This window comes from Notolepis coatsorum (assembly GCF_963971535.1).
Source record: "Notolepis coatsorum genome assembly, chromosome: 8".
Lineage (NCBI taxonomy): Eukaryota > Metazoa > Chordata > Actinopteri > Aulopiformes > Paralepididae > Notolepis > Notolepis coatsorum.
Window position 1 is genome coordinate 83,382,547 of NC_140172.1, and position 23,392 is coordinate 83,405,938.

At 43.1% G+C, this 23,392-nt stretch overlaps 1 protein-coding gene across 1 annotated transcript in view; it reads right to left on the reverse strand.

Annotated features, from left to right (window-relative positions):
• The window catches only part of lactb2 (lactamase, beta 2), a 100,685-nt gene that overhangs the window by 52,268 nt on the left and 25,025 nt on the right, over positions 1-23,392 (reverse strand). The window contains exons 2-4 of the mRNA XM_084319814.1: positions 21,059-21,219; positions 14,217-14,340; positions 7,406-7,584 (exon numbers count right to left, since the gene is read on the reverse strand). Coding sequence (XP_084175940.1) covers positions 7,406-7,584; positions 14,217-14,340; positions 21,059-21,219 — 464 coding nt within the window. The remainder of the gene's footprint in view (positions 1-7,405; positions 7,585-14,216; positions 14,341-21,058; positions 21,220-23,392) is intronic.

A 23,392-nucleotide genomic window follows, 5' to 3' on the forward strand; every position in this document is an offset into this window, starting at 1 on the left:
TCTAGCAAATAGCTAGTTCCTTTGGCCAGATTAGCATGATCCTTTAGCCTGAACAGTATATCTAGCAAGCTATTACTGTAATCTAGTCTTACTACCATTATGTATTACTACCATACAAGTTATAGCTATGTCGCTAGCTTGCAACCTAGTTTGCAAGTTAGCTTCCTGTTTAGCAAGCTAGCTCGCGCTAGCTAGTTAGCAAGTCAGCTTCCTGTTTAGCAAGCTAGCTCGCGCTAGCTAGTTAGCAAGCTAGCTTGTGCTAACTATGTAGTTAGTAAGATAGCTCATGCTAGCAAGCTAGATCGCATTAGCTAGCTACCAGTTATGACTAACGTATTCGGCCGAATTCAGTATAGTCTAAACAGAAACTAGCTTAGCATGCTAATCGTTGTTTAACCATGAAGTCATGAACCAATCAATTCAACCAATATACTGGCCCAACATACTTCGCTTTTTTTTTATTGGCTTACCTTGTCTTAGCATTCCTTAGCAATAATGTATCTTGATATATCGGTCTCTGTGAGTACATGCTACTGCCCTCTCAGTCCAGTCTGAACTGAAAGTACCTGCTCACAGCACCTTCTCACGATAAAGCTGGGAACGAGGTTACTGCAGCCTCGAGGTGAAGCTAAGTGGGGGATGGGCATAGCCTTGATGGGGACCGGTGTGTGTCAATTGCACCTGTGTGGAGGATGGGCGAATGCGGGTAGAGCGATGGTAAACCTGGGGTCCACAGAATTCAGTATATTTTTAAGCAGCTCTGGGCTTGTGCAAAAGTCAGGACATGTTCTTGAACGACGTGTGCTTGTTTGTTTGGAGAGATAATGTACAGTTAATGTGCTCAATGGACAAAAAAAACGATTTGTGTAGGTGGAGAGCTACATATTAATATAATAATAATAATTTTATTTGTATAGCACTTTTTTTTTTTTTTACTTTGACCAGTCAGCTGGTTCTTTTTAGCGTTTATCGCTTTTTCTGGTCAAGCATGACAGACAGAAACAGGTTGAATAGGATATAGATCGGGGGAAAGACACTGAGAAAATACGGCGAGTCCGGGAGTCGAACTCGTGTACCCCAGATCCGTGACGCGCACGGTTGTCCGCGACGCCGAAATAGCGCCGAGATACGCGGTGAGCTACTGGAGCTCCCCTGTATAGCACTTTTCATACAGAAATTGCAGTTCAAAGTGCTTCACAACAGTAAAAAATACAGGCATAAAGTTCTTTGCCTACATCGATAGTTGATTGGCTGCTACAGCTTTCCTTTGAATGTACAATAGATCCGTCCAACTCGCCCCAAATTTGCTCGATGGGGTTAAGGTCCAAACTTTGAGGGGGCCAGTCCATCATTTTCAATGTTCCAACAGATTCCCTCTGTTGCAGATAGCTTGTTGCCAAACTGTTCAAACTTGGACTCATCAGTCCACAACACTTTATACCATGTTAAGTAAGAGAGGTAGGAAAAATAAACGTTCAGATAAGTGAAGCATCTCATAATTCTCAGTATAAAGGACCAAAAGAAAGACCTCACGAGAACTGATCAACACAGTGAAAGAGAGGAGTCTTTAGTAGTTACTGCAGGTAAACACAGTGAAAGAGGAGTCTTTAGTAGTTACCAGTGATGCCAGTAACTAGTTAGCCTACTGTAATCTGATTACTTTTTTCAGTAAATAGTAATCTAACTTGTTACAAGCCAGTAATCTGATTACAGTTACTTTTCCAAGTGGCTGTGAGTTACTATTTAGTTACTATCTCATAATGCTGATGATAAGAGAGCCAGGGGTACAGTCAGCTAGACCGGAGTATGGCCTGATGGCTAATGACGTCTCATGATGACCTGTCTGAGCAGCCAATCATGATTTATGACATATGCACTTTCAATAAAGCATTATTTAAAAAAAAAACTGTTGTCATTCTTGTGGCAGCAGCAGGGGGGACGATGACTTCGTAACCTAGTTACTTTCAAAGTAACGATAATCAAGTAATCAGTAAAGTAACTAGATTACTTTTTAAAGGAGTAATCAGTGATCAGATTATTTTTTACAAGTAATCTGTGGCATCACTGGTAGTTACTGCAGGTAAACACAGTGAAAGAGAGGAGTCTTTAGTAGTTACTGTATAATATATTTTTTTTTAATTGGCAGTGTGGTCACGCCGTTGCACTGAGCTTGGGAAAATGAAAGAGAGAGAGAGAAAGATGAGATAAATGTAGCCTGCAGTTTTATGTCGTTGAGCCAAGAAATGAATGTTGTATGGAATATGTATGGAAGAATTGAGCTGTACAAACAAGTGTTTACCTAACTGAGTTACTATCATGATCGAAAGGATGGCTTTGTGTTTATCAAACGGTGGACGTCTTGTAGCCTAGTGATTCTCCCACAGTGTTACGGTACTTAGCCTTCTGTGCCTTAGGTCTGTCTAAGGATTTGTTTAGTCGACTTTGATAGGCCAAAATGTGTCGACTATGTAATACATTTTTATTTATTTTTTGGGATAATTCCATTTGGGCTGTGGGGGGTACTTAATGTCTGATTTAAGTTAAAGAATATTTAACGAAAATTCTCTTTGTAGCATCTTTAAATCAAGACTAGATGAAACCTTTCCAATTAATAAAATGAAAATTTTTGTAAACACCTAAATTGATATATATATTCTTCTGTCTTACCAACCTCTCCGGAAAAGTAGAAATACAATATTACACGCATAAGCAAAATGCAGAGGGGAAAGCTTCACTCATCCTCATGGTGTTTACAAACGAATACATCATGATTGAATAAATCATATCAATAGAGCAATGACACCAATATTGCCTCTTCAACCCCCCCGTGAAATGTCACTGCTTTACATTATACAGCCTGCATGGACATTCAAGATGTACTGTACCTGTAAAGAGGAGTCTTTAGTAGTTACTGCAGGTAAACACAGTGAACCCCTTTTGGGTTTTGGTATGAATTGGTGTCATCATGGCGGTCTAAAGTGTACTTTACAGTGATTGGACTGAAGGAACATGATTGTGTGAAAATATCGTAAATCTCCTTATGATGGCTTTATTCTATGGTTTATAGAGTATAATGATGACTTTGTATATATTACATTTGTTTTATGGGTATTTTAATGGTCAATTGAAGAACAACAACAACAACTGAAAACTCTTAAATATTCCAAGTGTTCTAATAATTTTGGCCACCACTGAGCAAACTGCATAAATGTATTACACCTTTCACCCTAGGGTTAGGGTTAGAGTTAGGGTTAGTGATATAGTGATAATATAATAAAAAACCCTCAGCTCGGAACTAGGCAAAATCTGCATATGGCTCGCTGATAACAAACTATCATTACACATGGGCAAAACAGAGTCCATTCTCTTCGGTTCAAATAACAAACTCAGCAAGACCGACGGCTTCTCAGTTACAGTGGGTGACAATATTGTCACAAGGAAAGACGAAATTACCTACCTGGGTTCCATCCTAAAGGCAAATCTTTCCTGTGACAAAATGGCATCCAATGTAATAAAAAAAGTCAACCAACGAACTAGATTCTTGTACCGGATCTCCTCCCTGGTAAACAAGAATACCCTGAAGACTCTGGCAGGAGCACTCATTCAAGGGTACTATGACTATGCATGCACCTCATGGTACCAAAGCACCTCAAAGGCGCTTAAAACAAAATTACAAACATCACAAAACAAACTGGTCAGACTACTACTTGACCTGAACCCCAGAACCCACCTCACCCCTGCCCACTTTGACAACCTAGGATGGCTTAGAGTAGACGACAGAGTACAGCAACTTGCAATGGGCCTGGTCTACAAGATACACTATACGACCGGGGTGCCCATGTACATGTCAAAATACTTCCCAAAGGTCAGTGAATACCACAACCACTACACCAGAGGAAGCTCAACAAATCATGTTAAACCCAGATTCGGATCAAACAAGGGACTAAACACGTTTCGCAATTATGCCACAACAATGTGGAACGCCCTACCCAAAGCTGTAAAGGAATGTGAATCCCTGCCCACATTCAAAACCGCTCTTAAAGAGCACCTACGGGAGGCTGCAATTCGAAACTGGCCACCGTAAATGCCCAAAACCCCCACCACCTCCTAATAGACAGTCTCCTCCCCACCGCATGTATATATTCCCTCCCCGCCGTATGTATATTTCTCTCCCACCCACCCACCCCCTCCTAATGTACAGTCCCCTCCCCATCATATGTATATACTCTGTCAGGATCTAGGGGTAACAGTACTGTATATTTGAATACCGTTTATGTCACAAATGTATCAGTACTAAATACCTATATGTCCCTATGCCATAAATGTCATGTATGTTGTGTATGTCATAAATGTCTATATGAATTGAAAATGGGGGACCCTGATGGAAACAAGACAAACGTCTTTCTCAGGTCTGCATCCCCTTAACAATTGTATGTATTGAGCCGTACTGTATTGTACCCATTCTGCAATCTGTTAAATAAAGTTTTCATTCATTCATTCATTCATTCATGTCTAGCAAATAGCTAGTTCCTTTGGCCAGATTAGCATGATCATTTAGCCTGAACAGTATATCTAGCAAGCTATTACTGTAATCTATTCTTACTACCATTATGTATTACTACCATACAAGTTATAGCTAGGTCGCTAGCTTGCAACCAAGTTTGCAAGTTAGCTTCCTGTTTAGCAAGCTAGCTTGCGCTAGCTAGTTAGCAAGTCAGCTTCCTGTTTAGCAAGCTAGCTTGCGCTAGCTAGTTAGCAAGCTAGCTTGTGCTAACTATGTAGTTAGTAAGATAGCTCATGCTAGCAAGCTAGATCGCATTAGCTAGCTACCAGTTATGACTTGGACCAATGATTCGGTCAATATATGTGTTTTTTTATGATAAGCTTTTGGCTTATCATACCTACTAGCAAGCTAACTAGCAATCTAGCTAGCGAGCTAATTAGAGTGAGCTAATGCAAGCTAACTAGACAGCTAGCTTGTATGGTTTGATTGATTGATTGAACATTTTATTTAACAGATTGCAGAATGGGTACAATACAGTACGGCTCAATACACACAATTGTTAAGGGGATGCAAACCAGAGAAAGACTTGTTTACATCAGGGTCCCCCATTTTCAATTAATCAAGTTTCTTTATTAGTTGTCATACAAAAATACAGAATACTTTTATATGAAATGCTTATTTCGGTTTTGCTCCTGAGAGTGTGCTAGATAAAAATAGATAAGTATAAAATAAGTATAAAATAGAAAGTGTAAACAAAAGTGTTCAATATGCATATATACAATATACAATGCAGAGTAGAGAAAAAGTTACTGAGTTACAATACAATATACAGTACAATGCAGAAGTGGGATGAGGTACAACTTAGGGTAAGGTGCAATGAGGTATCAGTTGTAGTGCAAATCTCTTTACCAATAAATATAAAGTGTGTTAAAGTGTCTAAAGTGGGTGCTACAGTGAGTTGTTTATTTAAAGTGAGTGTGTACGTGTGGATGTGTGTGCTGTGAGTGTATTTGATGGTTTGTTACATAGTGTTATTGTCGTTGAGCATCCTGATGGCCTGGGGATAGAAGCTCCTTCTGACATCATAACATTTATGACATACAAGATATACAAATATACAGTACTGTTTATTTACAGACAGAGTCCCCGCCTCCCACCCCACCTACTCACCCCCCCCCCACCCCACCTACCCAACCTCCTCCAATGTACAGTTTCTTCCCCCTCAAATGTACATACTCTCAAATGTATATAATGTAACAGTACTCTCTTCTTAGAAACTGTCTATTAATCAGAGTTTCCAGGGTCTACAATTTATGACAGGCATTGTACTCTTAAACAGTACTGTATATTTGTAGATCTGGTATGTCATAAATGTCTGGATGTAACAGTACTGTCTATCTGTATGTCATGTATGTAATGTATGTTGTGATTAATTGAAAATGGGGGACCCTGATGTAAACAAGACGAAAGTCTTTCTCTGGTCTGCATCCCCTTAACAATTGTGTGTATTGAGCCGTACTGTATTGTACCCATTCTGCAATCTGTTAATAAAATGTACAATCAATCAATCAATCAATCAATCAATCAATCAATCAATCAATCAATCAATCAATCAATCAATCAATGTCTACAGCACCAGTGTGTAATATGCAATCTGTTAATAACATTTTCAATCCTTTGAATACAGTAATTTAATTTACAGTCCAATGAAATGAGGACTATTGTTTTTATAGTGGTACTATGTGCACAAATGACCAAATGTTACACACTTACACACACACACACTGCAATACCGTGTGTAACCACAAGAGCGCACACACACACACCGCAATACCGTGTGTAACCACAAGAGCGCACACACACACCGCAATACCGTGTGTAACCACAAGGGCACACACACACAGATTCAGGAAACGGACCCTGTCATATCACCCAGACATATCAGCAAGCTGTTTTCTATTGATTGCAATGCTCGTGGGGACCAGGACTCGGTCCCCACGGCGTGAGTGATATGTCGGGTCATGGTCCCCAGCAGGATAGGATAGGAGGAAGGTCACTTTCTAACTGGGGGTCCCCCACCAGGAATGATTTTGTTACAAAGACTTAATTTCCTGCATTCTGGTGCAGGATTTTTTTTTAAATGTTTACCCTTTAAATTCCAGTGTTTGTGATGGGCATCACAAATTATTGTTAAAAAAAGAAAAAAGAAAAAAACACAATTGTAACCCTTTAAATGCCAGTTTGTGTGATGGCATCACAAATGATTGTAAAATTATTATTATTACAGGCTAGGCATGTGTCAATGATTAGCAACTAAACATTTTGTAATGTCAGATTTAACAACAACTCTTTTCAGAAAAGTGGGAGTATTTAATTTTTTATCTGACATTACAAAAAAATCTAAAAATAAATATAGTTATGATCAGGGCTGAAGTTGAATAAAATATTTATGACTGTTTAGACTGCATTACTCTCTGTCACATTAATCTCCTGGTTGTTCCCCACTTAGGTTATCTAACTATCGCGCCACCACAACTAGAAACACTGGCCTGGCCTGCTTCTAAGTTCAGTGGCCTGACTGCATTTTCTTTTTTAAATAAATACATTTTATAATTTTTTTGTTTTTCTTTATTTCAAGTACCACCAGCAGTACCACCAAGTACCACTAGTGGTACGCGTACCACAGTTTGAGAACCACTGAGGTAGACAAAACAATTAGTCATGAATAAGAATAACAAAATAAGCCTAAGAATAAAATAAGCCTAATAATAAAATAATAATAATAAAATACGGTCCAGGATTTACATTTCCTATGTTATGTATATACATTCTAATATAAAATATACAGTAAAAATATACAGTAAGTGTACAGTAAGTGCGTGTAATAAGTGTAAACCTGACCTGGGTAGATGAGGTCGGCGCTGGAGTCCAGCAGTATCTGCAGGGACTTCATGTAGTCGTGGAGGTCCTCGAATACGGCGGTGCCCTCCCCCAGGATACAGTCTCCCGAGAAGATGGCTTTCTCCTCCTCGAGCACCAGCGCCATGTGGTCGTCCGTGTGGCCCGGGGTGAAGAGGACCCTGGGAAATTAAAGGATTTCAATGAACGCTCTGATACATTTTATTACTTTGTCCCTGAGAAAGGAAATTCTTAGTCCGGATAGTTAACTCGCTCGACTGGCTGAGGAGCTTGGGGCTTGTTTGCTAGGAATTGTGGGATTTGGTGTTGGATGTATGGACTCTACGCAGATGGGGACATGGTTTTTAATTGCAAAATAGACTACAACTACCATATAGTGAATAGTGCATTGATTGACTTCACACAAACCCTCACGTCACAGGCAAAATAAATAAAATGCTCACAGACACAGGCTACCTCACAGGTGCTACTGCAGTTGTGCATTCATCACACAGACCAATTATTTCTTAGCACATGCAACATGTCACACTGTACAGCCTTGTGTAAAAGTTCATAGAAATACTATAGATTTACTAAGGTAAATTTTCATATGGGTTGTGATATCTTTCTATATACCGTACTTTTCGGACTATAAGCCACGGCTTATTTCCCCATTTTTCGACCCTGCGGCTTATATAACGGTGCGGCTTATATGTGGACAAAACCCGAAAATCTAAATATTGCTTTTTTTACTGCATTGATATGTTATTTATCTGTTCCCTAAACTTAATACAACTTGTAAATGAGTTAATGTTATTTGTCCGACAGTATTGTGTCCCAATGGGAGTCATTCTCTGTAGAGGTGGGAACTTAAAGCTCAATATAAGAACGGCCATGCACCACTACTCACAGAATCAAGAGAGAGCAATCAATCTGTCAATCCTTTCCGTGTCCGGGCAGTGTGAGGTTTCCCGTGTTGAGTCAAATTAAGCCGCAGGCTCCACTCCTTACATATGGTAATTAAACATTAAAACACATGCGGCTTATAGTCCAGTGCGGCTTATATATGTACACATCATTCAATTTAGCTGCTGCGGCTTATAGTCAGGTGCGGCTTATAGTGCGAAAAGTACGTCGTCTATATAGTGTGTCTTGCGAGGTAATGTGCTTGTACCATGTATGTGAGAGGTCATACTGTCAGAGTACTGTATGCACTGTCCTGAGAGGTCGTACTGTCAGAGTACTGTATGCACTGTCAGAGTACTGTATGCACTGTCCTGAGAGGTCGTACTGTCAGAGTACTGTATGCACTGTCAGAGTACTGTATGCACTGTCCTGAGAGGTCATACTGTCAGAGTACTGTATGTACTGCCAGAGTACTGTATGCACTGTCAGAGTACTGTATGTACTGTCCTGAGAGGTCATACTGTCAGAGTACTGTATGCACTGTCAGAGTACTGTATGTACTGTCAGAGTACTGTATGCACTGTCCTGAGAGGTCGTACTGTCAGAGTACTGTATGCACTGTCAGAGTACTGTATGCACTGTAGGGGTGGACGGTATAAACGGTATACGGTATAAACGGTATGAATTTGCTCTACGGTATGGATTTTGACTATACCGTGTAACCGGTAGAGCATCTCTAAAATAGCAATGACGTCATGTAACCACAGCGCGACTATTTCACTCGCATTTGCCCCTAAAAATAGATAGAATTAGTCATAGATAATAGATATGTGCGAACTGGAAAAAGTTATTTAGGAGGCTTCGCGCAGTGGGCGTGCCAGCCCCTACCGCACGCATGTAAACACGGGTCTAGTAGTCTAGTGGGACGGGACACGGGAGGACGGCGGCGTCTCCCTGAGCTAATGTTAGCTTAGCTACCGTTACAAAATGACCCAGTCAACTATTCACTTTTAGTTTAATACATGATGAGGCATTGTCTAACCGAACGGTATCTAGTCGGCCAGCTACCGATAGCTCCTGACATCAACAAACGCTCCACAAAGTCTAGTAGAGACGTGTATGCTACCTGTTAGCTGTTAGCTCAAGTTAGCGCAAGTTAGTTCACCGTTCAAAACGAAATGTCCCATTGAACTAAATAATTCACTGAGGCGTTGTATTAACGTTATATATCCGGCTAGCAGTAGCTACAGATAGCTCCTGATATCAATGTCTTATAACACTGATTCGATGCGTATTCGAGCTGAGGGCTTGCTGAGCACAGTTAAGTAACGTTACGTTATACCAATAGGGTCCAGGTGCAGCGCCGGAGAATCCTGGCCGTAGCTCTGCTCGAGGCTACTCGAGTATAGGTCCAGGTGCAGCTCCGGTGAATCCTGGCTGTAGCTGGAGGCTACTAGAGTACACACAGACAGTGGAGCTTGTTGCGTGGTGGCGATGTCTCGCAGATAATACAAGTACAAGTCTAATTATATAATATATATATTTTATAAAAAAAAAAAAATTATATAAAATTAAATTAATTTTTTTTTATCAAAAACGATGATACCGTGATATATACTGTTACCGTCTATGCTTCAAATTATACCGTGATATACATTTTAGACCATACCGTCCACCCCTAATGCACTTTCCTGAGAGGTCGTACTGTCAGAGTACTGTATGTACTGTCAGAGTACTGTATGTACTGTCCTGAGAGGTCGTACTGTCAGAGTACTGTATCAGTGGAGGTTATTGCATGACTACTAGTGAGGCAGTGCTTCACTAGTAATATACAGAAAGAATTTAAAAAAAAATATTAATCTATATATATTTTTTTTTGATTATTATTATTATTATTTTTTTATTAGAAATGTTTTCCTCTGTGAAAAAAACAATGCCAGTGCATTTTCTTTTCTTCAAAAATGTCCAAGTGACAGCTCTGAGCTCTCTAAGAATATAATTATCCAATCAAAATAGGGTATTTGAGTTTAAAAAAGGCGGGTAGTGAGGTGCAGCGCACTTGATTGATTGGTTCACGCCGTGCCACATTGTGTTGACAACCTTCAAATCCAATCAGAGATTGGCCCCAGCTAAACCTACGGAAGTGCAGCTGGACTGTTTTGACTGTGTGCAATGTCAGCCTTGAAAGCTGACATAGAATAATTCATATTTTAAGATCTTTATTCAATTGTTGAACTTCATGAACTTATTGTGCACTGCATCGTTTGATGATATATATATATTTTTTATCTCAGTTGAAGTAGTGTAGTTGTAGTTGACGTGAACGCGCCGTCTTGGACTGTGTAAGCTAACTTGTAGCTAGCTACTAGCTTAGCAAGCTAGTAGTTTAGTAAGCTCCTGTCCTGTCTCTCAATTTTTGTTCCCAAAGTCATCGAAACGTTCGCCCAGAGGAAGAACCGCTGTGCTGCCTTCCTCTTCATGTGAGCAGCACACAGCTTTGGTGAGTGAGTGCTACTGCGGACATTTCTTAGTTGGCAACTTGGTCCATATATGGGCTTATGCGAGTGCGTGACGCGAGGGATTCCCCTCTGCAGTCTGCAAGCATCCAGTTTACGGAGACCAGACTTACGACGGAGGAGACCAGCGCGTGTGAGTAACGAGCGATTTGTTTTGGTCCGCTGTGGTGTGTGTGCACGTGCGTGTCTGTGTCGTTCATTTCCTATAGTGCTGAGTGATGTGCATGTGAGATTGATCTGGTGATGCATTCTGTACATCCAGGCGAAATGACAACAAATCCCAAGCTGTCGCGCGCGGAGGGTCCGTTTCACGAGCCTGGTGTGACGAAAACATGCAAGGGATAAACGTGCGAGCTACGGATCAGATCTGCTGTTATATCCGCTGCTCTGCATGATAATACGGCTTGGTCCAAATTTGAAAAGGGGAAAACAATCCCAAACGGTTTAGATTTAAAACGAATAATAACAATAAATAAGATCACTGCACCATCACTGCAGTGCCAGTGTGAATCCCTGGACTTGTGGGTTGCTTTGTTGAGTTACTTTAGTTAGTCTGGGTGGTCAGTGTGTGTGTGTGTGTGTGATTGATTGATTGATTGAAAAGTTTATTAACAGATTGCAGAATGGGTACAGTACAGTACAGCTCAATACATACAATTGTTAAGAGGATGCAGACCTGAGAAAGACTTTCGTCTTGTTTCCATCAGGGTCCTCCATTTTCAATTCATCATATGACACACACAACATACAGATAGACAGTACTGCTACATCTATACATTTATGACATACCAGATTTGCAAATACAGTACTGTTTGTGATACTAACAGTGTGTGTGTGTGTGTGTGTGTGTGTGTGTGTGTGTGTGTGTGTGTGTGTGTGTGTGTGTGTGTGTGTGTGTGTGTGTGTGTGTGTGTGATAAGACTGGGGGTGACTCCAGACCTATAATCATAAGTGATTGTAAGTCAAGCATGCAATTATGACTTTTGAAGAGAAAAGGATTATTATTGCAAGAGGCTTTTATGACAAAGTCATCGCAGAATTCACAAAGAATGATCGGAGGATTGACTTCATGTACAAATAAGGTAGGAAGTGTGCATATTTTGAGCATTATTTTGTATATTTGTGTATTGCATTGTAAATAGCTGCTGTGATTTGTTGGCCCGCTGTGGCCGTTGTGTTTATTATATGCGTGTGTGTGTGTGTGTGTGTGTGTGTGTGTGTGTGTGTGTGCTAAATGACACTGAGTGCAGAAGTTTTCTAGCATTAGATGTAGTTTGTAGGCCTGTTTGAAGTGTGAGATGGAGGTTATTGCTCCGATGTGGAATGGGATCTCGTTCTAGATTTTGCTGTTTGTGTGGAAGAATGATCTTAGTCCATAATTATTTGTGTAAGCCGGTACTGGAATGAGTGCATGTGGGATTGATGTGGTGATACTTCTTGACTTTTGTGTCTTGGCAGTAAAGCTGTGAGTGTTGGGGAAGTGTTATTTCTGAGCATAAAATAGAACTTAGTGGCTAGATTTTTTGTGTAGTTCTGAAAGGTTGTAGCAGGGAAGTGTGAGTGACAGTGGTGAGTCCAGGATGGACATTTATCATGCATTTTATAAGCTCCTTTTGCATGAAATTGCATGTAGATGTGTTTGAAACAGTGAGGATGAGAAATGGTCTGATCTTGCTGTAAACAAATCGTTTTTGATTTGCCTTCTTGACTAAGCTATTGTTGTGATGTGTGTAAGTGAGGTGTGTGTCAAGAGTTACTCCAAGGTATTTATTACTAGTGCCTGTTGTCTTTAACTGTAGTGTCTGTCTGCTGTCTTCATAACCACACTGTGTCTGTACTTCTTTATTACATTTTTTTTTATCTATCCCGTCCTCCCCAATTTTTTAACTCACCAGCCACTACTGACACACACATTGGGGGATGTTTTATAAATATAATATAATAATTTGTGCTTCACCAAAAAATTTGGTCAGCAGCCGCCACTGTACTGTATGTACTGTCAGAGTACCGTACTGTATGCACTGTCAGAGTACTGTATGTACTGTCCTGAGAGGTCGTACTGTCAGAGTACTGTATGTACTGTCCTGAGAGGTCATACTGTCAAGAGTCTGTACTGTGAACACATCTGTACCAATGTCACCAAGACAAATCCTGCACATTTACTGCACTTTCAAAGTAAGTAAATCACGCCTCAAAACTCATTTATTTGCTTTGGCTTTTGGTTTTTAAATAGTTTGAGAGATCTGCCTTTTTTATGTGACATATTATATATGTTTTTATTGTGTGCTTTTATCTTTTATCTTATGTTGTGGGACTTGTACAGCACTTTGGTCAACTTTGTTGTTTTTAAATGTGCTCTATAAATAAAGTGGGTTGGATTGGATTGGAAAGTGTTCCTGGTCCCAGTCCTGTCTGAGAGAGGCTTCTCCCTACATAAGCATTAACACTTTGACGACCGTTCGTCGCCGTCTAATATGGTGCTGGAGGACAGAGGTTTGTCAACAAACCGATGTGTCTTTGTATAGCTATATCTATACTTTATAGTATTGCTATCTGTCCATTCTCATTGTCACTTGAGTGCATACACTGTCCCTTCATAATGGCTTAAAGAAAATAAAAATCCATCGGTTGGTTGTCATTTTATAGCGTCGTGAATATAAGCTTTATCGCAGTTCGTCTTATATTTTTTATGGAAAGCTAGTTACAGGGCTAAAGGCTAATAACGTTATATTGAACGGCATTTCTGTTGTATAAATACAAATGAAATAAAACAAACTGCTTATCATCCGGACTATTCCAGGGCATCTATGAATGAAATGGGGGCGGCGGGGGACGCCGATTAGTATTATTGATTACCAATAAGAGTGTCCATGCAAGTAGCCACATTCACAGATCGATTGCTTGCGTTTTACAACAAGCTCCAATCCGGCTATAATTTGGGTGAAGAGGGTCAGCCCATGTGATCCCCGGCAGCATTTCCCCATTATTCATCGGCATCTGGTAGATCGATATGTCCATTGGCTGATCATAAATCCCATTATTCCAGGCTGAAATCTGCGCTTCGAACCGTGATCAACGGTGCAGGCTGTTTGTTTGGGATCAGGCTAAAATGAAACGCCCATAGACGGTAAAATTTTTTAAATCCACTCGCCCACAATGATACTGCAGTGGAGCGATGGCGCCCCTAAGAGGATCTGGCCGGTATTGCATGCTCGCGAATCCACAGAGGCGGGTAGACCTGCAGAGTCGGTGGGCGATGTCGATCCGGTTATTAATATGGAAAATAAAACAATAACAACTTGCCACAAGTTAACTCGTGGCTCTGGTCCTCAATGCATGGCACCGAAACCCGAGTTAACTCGTGGCCATAGTGTTAAAGGCGACGGACTCACTTCAAGGTGGCCCCCTCCGTCTCGATGATGTCTCCGTCTTTTAGATAAGTATACACTCTGTCGGTGCAGAACCTCTCCTGGCCCGGGGCGGCACGAGGGAGTTTGCTGACTTGTACCCGAGAACCTGCGTGAGAAAAGGTTTGCTTGGTAACATTTTAAGGCAAACATCTATAAAATATTATATGGATATCAATAATTGTTTATGATGCAATAAATACAAATTAATAGGGATACAGCAATACTGGTATCAGATATCTGTCTGATACCAGGCTAAAACAAGGTATAGTTATCGATACTGGTATACAGTAGTATCAGATATCAGGCTATCAGGCTAAAACAAGGTATAGTTATTGATGCTGATACCAGGCTATAGAATTTCCCCAATACCCTCTGTTGTGAAGGGCCAGATTAAACCGAATATATATATTTATTTATATATATATATTTAATTGTATTTGTATATTCTCTAATATTCCCTGATATCCCTTGTATATTCCTTGTACAATATGCATTGAATATCCATTCTAGCCTACTGAACATCCCATAATAGTCTCCATTCTACTATTGGTCGAGACCTTGGTGCCAGGCTGCCATACCCCTCAGACCCAGTTCAAACGTACCGCTCCACATGTACGAACAAGTCCTAGTTCCGCGTAGGAATCTGACTACCGCACCACTAATGGGACTATTTGTTCATAGTGCGTATATATACTGCGCTACTAAAGTAGGACTTTCTTTTTCAGTCCAGTTTCTTACCCTCCAATAGAGTCACAGACGTAAAGCCTCCCCGCGACGCCACGTGTGGGAGTAAGGCCAAGTTCGCCTACCATCGGTATTGAGACATCGTGTATATTAATATTTGAATAGTCATATTTGGCACTATATCGTCGAGTTGGACGTAGTCTATTAAGCTAATAATAGTCTGTTAATATATAGTGCTTCGTGCGGTGAGAATACTACCGTAGTCAGTACCCCATCGTTTCGGGCAGAGAACTGGCTGCTTATCCAGGGTGGTTGATCCCACGTGAAGCTGCACCCGAGGAGCCCCAGAGCCGACGAGCGAGTGGACCTGTATACCGGATTATTCTACCGACGACAGCCCGCCTTCCCAGGCACGGATTATGCTTTGTATACTTTGATTATTCCATGGATAAAGACCCCCGACACTGCCGTGTGTTGGAACCCCCCCCCCCCTGGAGAGGACGCAAGGTGAGGAGACGCTCTGCAAGACGAGGTCGCTTCACGTCTCTCCTCCGTGGACCGGATGACGCCGGCCCACAAAGAGTCCACCTGCTTTCATCTGTGGTCCAAGGATCGCCGGCGCATTGAACGGCACTACAGTGGGTTCACCTGGGATACCCTTGGCCGGATGAGGCAGCCGGATTCTACCCCCCCCCCCCCTCCTACTCCTGTCGGCTTACAAGCGACCGGATTAACCCCCCCTAGTGTGTCCAGTATATAATCATTAAAGTATCATTGCTGTTATTCCTTAAACTATTCCAGGTCGTATATGTACCACCTGCGCCTTCAGAGATTGGACATTCTCTATTGATATACCGACGAATACTCTTGCCATAAAAGTGCATACTAATTTCCATTCATAAATGTGATTGATTTGATTAAGTGCTTGCTCTACACACCATCGCTGTGTAGAAATAAAGACCTATTTCTAATTCGTACATTTGTGTTGGATCCGTTTCATCTACGTGACAGTGTTAATCATAATATATTTATGCCGTGTACTGGGTGGCCGAATATTAAGTACAAAGGTAGTGGTAGTAAGTATCATATCTAGTAATACAGTCAGGGAATTGTACCCCTCAGTTACACCCTCCCTAGGCTGGCAAGTGGGGGAAGAAATTTGCACAACGACCAGGAAGGGAATTGGCATAACGACTAAATTGGGATGGGAGAAAATACGGAAAAAAAGGAGAGAAAAATTTGATAAAAAAAAAGAAAAAAGTATTTAAATAAAAAAAATTTAACATGCAAAAAATCGATAAGTGACGCCACTTATCGATTTCATGCAGATAAATCCATAAGTGGTCTCAGCCTTAACTCATTCAGCGCCAGATGGCGCTGTTTACTGTTACTGTTGAAAGGCCAGCGCTTTAAAGTATACGAATACGTGGCGGTGTTTGCAGGGCTCAAGCTATATTATATATAATAGCTATGGATATAATACTATTGCCCATTTTACATCGAGTATCTATCGTTCAATTTGTGAAAATGAAAAAAAATGTCATCCATACATTCCCGTTATATTATCGTACTTGGCCATCGCGTCCCGCTCTTAAGCCTATCGAGATATACCTCATCTCATGTACCTACTGTACTCCACTAACGAAAAACAAATACGCCCATCACCTGCCGGGTCCCGCCCCTATGGAGGCGTAGCCTATAAGACACTAGGCATGGTCACCAAACACTCTTCCTCTATTTCGTTTCCATCATAACGGTCGCAGTGCGCCTTATGTAACTAGTTGTTATGAAAAGATTAGAGAAATTGCGTAATGTTGAAAGCTTACCGGAGGTTTGCTTACCCCTGGAATCTTCGGGGCATGATTCAGCGACACGTCGGGCCTATTCTGATGTTTCCTCGTCTGGTGGCAGCAAGTCGAGGAGCAGCGTGCAAGGTTGGCTATCGAGCCGGCTTGTACACAGGTGAGCCCTGTGTCAACAGGCATCGATGTTGGTGTTAGTAATGCTGGTTTGTTTTGTTACACAACCATGTTGTGTGTCGGCGCCAGGGGCGGGATGGTTTGGTGAACGTTTCACTGCAGTGGACGGGTTCCGAGCAGTCCTGGAAGCGTCCTGCTAAACAACTAAGCTACATGCTAATGCTAAATGCTAACACTACTGCTACGCTGTTCTAATGTCTCCGCCGTGGGATGTGGCCGCTTTTCCCTCCTCTTGCCCGGTTCATCAATGAAGGTCAGTCGGTAGCTAATGTGGGGGTTTTGCTGAGTCCTATTTTACCCTTTTTACGGGTAAATGGGTTGACAACAGGGTAGGCCTGGCTAGGTAGCCTAGCCAGGTAGCGTTAATCCTGTGCCCCGGCGGGGTTTTGAACGGTGTTTCCACCTGGAAGCTGATGCTTGAGGCTCGGCGGGTGGCAGTAGAGCTATACTACTGCAGGATGGGACTTAGCGGCGGCCCGTGTTGTGGCTCAGCTGACTGTTTTCTGTCCATAGTAGCGTTGAACGCTATGCTATAATAGTGTAGTGGGTTACTGTTTGTTCTGTCTCTCTGCTACGAGAATGTGTGTCTATGCTACAGCTTTCTCTCCTCTCAACCATTCATGCTGACGGTCAATCGGTGTCTATTGGGGGAGTAGTGCGGGGGGGGCTTTGTTTACCTTTTTTTTGGTAAATGGGCTAAGGCCTAGGGCTGGTGTGCTGTTGTGAATATTATGAATGAATGCGGGACTGGTTCTCTCTGGTCCGCCTCCCCTTAACGTTGTGTATATGGGCTTGCTCATTGTACAGTATTTTGTGGTGTTAGTTATTTTATTCATTTAACCCCTTCATGGTGCACACCACAGTGGAGGTTGCTGTTTGCAACCACCAATGGTGCTCCGTGTTAACATCAGTCCTTTGCTTTTGACATATTGAAACAGTGCCCCGCCCGGCCGACGCCATGGGTGGGTCGGCCTGGCGAGTGGCTGGTGGGCTGCTAAAGCCTGTACCGCCACGGTATGGAATTGGCAGAAATTAGAACTGTGTTCGAATTGCTGTTTTGTTCTATCAAAAAAATGGTGTCTGGTGGCGGGGCCTTGAGGGCCAGCCGACGTCGACACATCGCGTGAGGTTGTTGACGTTATTAGCTTTGACCTAGCCGCAAGCTATAACTGCTCAGGGTTCCCCTCTCCGCAGGGGATTTTGGTCTTCTGCTGGAGCGCGGGCGGTATTGTCCTAGGCCCCACACCGCCTCACACCGCGCAGCCAGAAGAAGAGAGAGCATGGCCTCGTCAGCGGCGATGACGAGGCCCTCGACAGGCGGCCATGTTTTCCCCCCGCCAGAGGTGTCCACAAGGCCGACAGCCTTGGCGGCCGATCACTCCCTCCCCCAACACCAGCGGAAAAAGGGGGCTCTGATTGTTTCCTTTGGCTGCGGGCCGCGTGCCTTCGTTGAAGCGTGGGCGGCCCCACTTTTCGCTTCTCATGGGGACAGGGGCTGACACCCAGTTGATGGCTGAGCCTGGGTCTGTCCGTGAGAATGTTGTGCTGTCAAGCGGCTCCCACACCATAAGCTGTGTTGGTTGAACCTGGTGTTACGTCTGTCAACTATAAGTGTTGTCAGCAGGGGGGCTCGAAACCTTTTGAGGCACACAGTGCGGGCTTCCCCGGCCTCGCCTTCGCCAGGCCAGGTATCATGTTGGTATCTCCCACTCCCGTGAGATCGGCAGTGGTCTGAAATGAAGAGGTGCGCGTGATTTAGGTGGTAGTAATATCACTGCAGGGCTACGGTGTGTAGGAACCCATGGGGTCCTCACGCCTTGCATGTCCGGCTGCAGAACAACTCCTCAGCATGTTCTGGTGGGGTGTTCAGTGGGGGGGTTTCTGTCACCTGGATTGATGTCAGCTTCCCCCGTATCAAACCGGCCCTTTCTGTCGGGGTCCCCCCTTGGGTGCGATTGCCTCGTGGGTAGTGTCGGGTTCCGACCCGACTCCACGGAACGCTCTGCTCGCAAGGGTCCAGGGTTGGCTACGCACAGCGGGTGGGACCGGGCCGACTATCTACAGTTCCTGGCGGACCTGCGCCACATGGCGGCGGGTGCGTTGGGAATGTCATCACATATGACTACGGCAGTACCATATGTCGAGGTGGATGGCGAGAACGCTGAGGCGGGGACTTGTGTTTACACAACCCCACCCGTTTTCGGGTTTGGTACAGACCCTATTGTCAGGGTCACCAGCAGTGACAGCTCTGGTCAACGAGATCCAATCTCTGTGGACAAAGCAAGCCATCGTCGTGGCGTTCTCCTCCCGGTGTTCTCTGGTGCCTGAGAAATCGGGAGGGGGGGTGTCAGACCCATGCTGGACCTGTCCCATGGGAAGGTTCAGCATTTTTTGGATCGTCTCCTACCTGTTGAACACTGTCAGGTGGGGGTCTGGTTCTCCTCCATAGACCTGTAGGATGCGTATTCGCATCTCCGATCTTCCATCCTAGGGCTTACCTACGCTTCCTTGCAGGGTTAGCGTATGAGTACCAGAGGCTGCCGTTCGGTTTTCCCTGGCTCCCCGCATCTTCACCAAGTGCGTGGAGGCCGCACTGGGGCCTCTGCGTCGTCAGGGGTTACGAAGTGTATTCTGCCCCGACGACGTTCTGGTCCTTTGCGGTCAAGGTGGATCGTCGGGTCTCGTACCAGGCAGGTCCCTACCAGCCTGGGGTTTGCTGTAGACTGGAAGTAGAGTACTCCTCTTCCCAGTCAACGGTTGGAGTGCTATGGGCATCCCTCTCAGGGCGTGTTGTCGACACGCTCTGGAGGTTCCGTCCGAGGACGGTTACGGCTAGGCCTGCCACGATAACAAATTTTGCTGGGCGATTAATTGCCCCCGAAAATATCGCGATAAGCGATATTATTGCGACCGGTTAGATAATTTTTTTTGAGAAATTTATTTCCCAAAACTTTTATTCTGAAGCCCACCGCTCCGTCTTTTCCGGTTTTAGACTTTTATTTTGAAGCCCACCGACCGGACCGGAAGTATTGTTGTGATTATCCTAAGCAGAACATATGAGCCGACAACTTGTCTCGTCCGGTTGTTTTTGAGCTAATAACAAATGTTGAGATTGTTGGTGAACAACTAACTTTAGGTTAGTTTTAACGTTAGCTACTAACGTTAGATGCAGCTACTACAGGCAATCAACGATGAGGAGGAAGCGTCAAAGCAGTATATAATAGAATAGCTGTGGTGCGTAAGCACTGCAGCACGACTCGAAACTACCGGAGTGTTATAATAAATTAATTCATTTTTAACTTGTCCCCGTGTCCAGTCCTTTGACTAGCCCCACCTGTTCATTGTAAACAATGATGCATGTAATTGTATTAACGTTATTCTGTGTTGTACTTGTAGCTATGCTATACGTTGTATTTCGTTTGTTTAGCTAATGTTGTTAGCATGGAATGAGAATCAAAGCTCTATCTTTCATCTTTATTTAGCAGTCCAGTTTCTCCGGGCAGTAGCGAGTAACTACTTGGGTCTAAAAATAGCTAACGTTACACTACAAATAATGCTACTTGGTTAAAAGGAGCCACACTATTGAGAAATGTAGTTAAGCTGTGGCGTTGCCCCACGGAGCTCCCGTGCTGTACTCTAGTAACGTCAGCGGCCCGCCTCCCAACACGGACAGTGACTGACAAGCGGCACTGGTTCCGCCTCATTAAAACAAACGCGCAAATAGCAATTAATCGCGCCCGTCAAAATCATTGCATTCATTTTAATTATCGCAGCAATTAATCGATTTATTGCTTATCGCGGCAGGCCTACAGCGTCTCACGTCACATTTTTCACCGACGCCTCCCTCGGAAAACCCCGCCCAGACACTTTAGATCGACGCACAGCCCAAGCCAGAGAGTTTAAAAGGATGTGCAATACCGGCCGCAAGGCGGCAGTATTGGATGTTTGCGATCACAGACCCATTCCCAATGATAACATCAGGCTCCCTGGATGGATAATCAATGGAAATAGCGAATAAAAGAAATAACGACCAAAACCTGACTATACTGTAAACCGTCTGTAGTGTGGTAGTGAAAGGTTAACCTTCTGTAGTGTGGAAGTGAAAGGGTTAAAAACAAATTGTCCAGGTTTTTTTGTCACGCAGCAAAGCATGTCCCTCACCGGTGATGTCCCTGCAGATGTCTGTCACTCCGCCTGTATGGTCCTGGTGCCAGTGTGTCACTACGATCTCCTGGATAGCAGTGTTGAACTGGCGCAGGGCTTGTTGCAGACTGCTGATATACTCCGGCACGGCAGGCTCCCCCGTGTCTATCAACACGCGCCTGTGTTTTTGCAGAAAGTCACAAAATATTGACACAAAGTCATATGGATGTTCTTCTTTTTTTTCTACAGATTTATTTTTAGCATTTTTACAGCTTTTTCAGGTCAGACATGGCCGACGGAGAGCAGAGAGAGGAAGGACAGTTGAAGATATGGGGGGAAAGACATGCGGCAAATGTACGTAGGGTTCGGGAGACAAACCCGGGTCAACCACGTAGGTCTGCAGTGCAGTAACGTGGTGTGCCACCCTGGCACCCCTGTGGATGTTCTTCTTAACTCATTCGGCGCCAGCTATTAGACGGAGCCCGTCATAGCAAGGCCATGCTTTAAAAGATAGGAGTGGGCGGCCGGGTAGCGCAGCGGACTAAGCGTCTGTCTACCACCACAGAGACAGTGGGATCGAATCCAGCTGTGGTGCCTCCGGCTTGGCCGACCGTCCACACTAGGGCTGTCTTAAATACTTCGAAGCTTCGTTCGATGGGCATGGGATTCGAATATGAAAATAAAATTCGATTATGTAAAAAAAATATATATCTATTTTTGTATTGTTTTTTACTTTTTTTTTTTGCAAAATCAACTCTGCCTCTCTTTGTTAATTACAACAATCAATGCTGTTTGTTATTTAAGATGAGGTCGGACTCGGCACTGACAGATTTGTGTTCATTGTGCTGCTTTTATAAAGCCTCAAATGACTGCTTACAATTTTTCATGGAAGCAAAGTGTTTAGTTTGTCTAAGATTTAAAAAGGTTTAAACTTTACAGCACTGACAAAGTTGAACAAAGTGCTGTACAAGTCCCACAACATAAAATAAAAAAATATATTAAAAAAAAAATATATATATATATATTAATAAAAAAAAAATCTTGAAGCTTCGAATTAAAATCGAATCTCGGCCCCGAAGCTTCGAATTCCAAAAAAAATCGAAGGTCAGCCCTAGTCCACACCATAGCTGTCAACATTGGCAGGAGACAAAACGTGTACATTTTAGCCCCGCCCCTTCCCCGCCCCCTCGGCCCCGCCGTCCCACCCGGCCCGCCCCCTCCCAATGGAGCTGCCTCGTCACTGCCATCTGCTGGTCAAAACCTGTATGTACCCAGCCATTCGTTGTAGGGTAAACTTTTCCTACTTTTGTATTTTATTTTTTTATTCTTTTTTAAACAAACATATAAACAAACATGACAACACACGATAAGATATACAAGCATTAATTGTCAGGGCACATCCAATGTGATCACCTTTTGGTTAGTTGTTTTATATAAGATATACCCATAATACCTGTTATCTAAAAAAAAAAACCTACATACATATGCTCAGCTCGAACCCCCCCCTCCCGGACCCCACCTTGAGAAGTACCTCCACTATCCCTCGCACCTAACCAGACACTACCATTATAAGCTAGCTTTTATTCTCTCCACCACTTCTAACCACATTGACATTTTGGATTCATTGAGACCCAGAATTCTTGCTGTAGATATTTCATGGTAAATTACATCGAGATATGTAAGAAACCAAACTTTACGGCACATTTTTTCCGGTTGAAACCAGCGTGATGCGATCAGCTTTTTGGCTACTGTGATACCCGATAAAACCAATCTCTTTAGCTGTGGATTCACTGCAAACTCAAAAACATCATTCAACAGCAATACCGAGGGGTGTACAGGTATATTCCAAGATACAAGTTTTGATATTTGTTGGGTCACATCTTTCCAGAATGCCTTAACTGGTGAGCAGTCCCAATACATGTGCATAAATGTCCCTTCGTCCCCATTTGTACATTGGGTGCATTTGGAATCTTGTTTGAGCCCCATTCGGCACAGTCTTATAGGAGTCAAGTATGTCCTGTGAATATAGTTAAGATTGATTTGTTGATGATCCGGGTTCCTTGATGTAAGTCGGACATTTGCCAAGGCTCCTTGCCAATCAAAGTCATTTTCCAGGTCTGGTATATCCCTCCTCCAGACAGAGTCAAGTTGGAGGGTTTCATACGAGGACGTTAGTAATTGATGATAAAATTCTGAAACAAAACCTCTCGATGTCTCTCTTGAGTAGAAGAATTTGTGGTATCTGTGGTGTTCAATTGGTCTGTCTAATGGAACACCGTGAGACTTCAAACATAGCTCTAACTGTTTGTGAAAAAGCCATGTGGACTTGGTGAGATTAAATTTTTTGCGTAT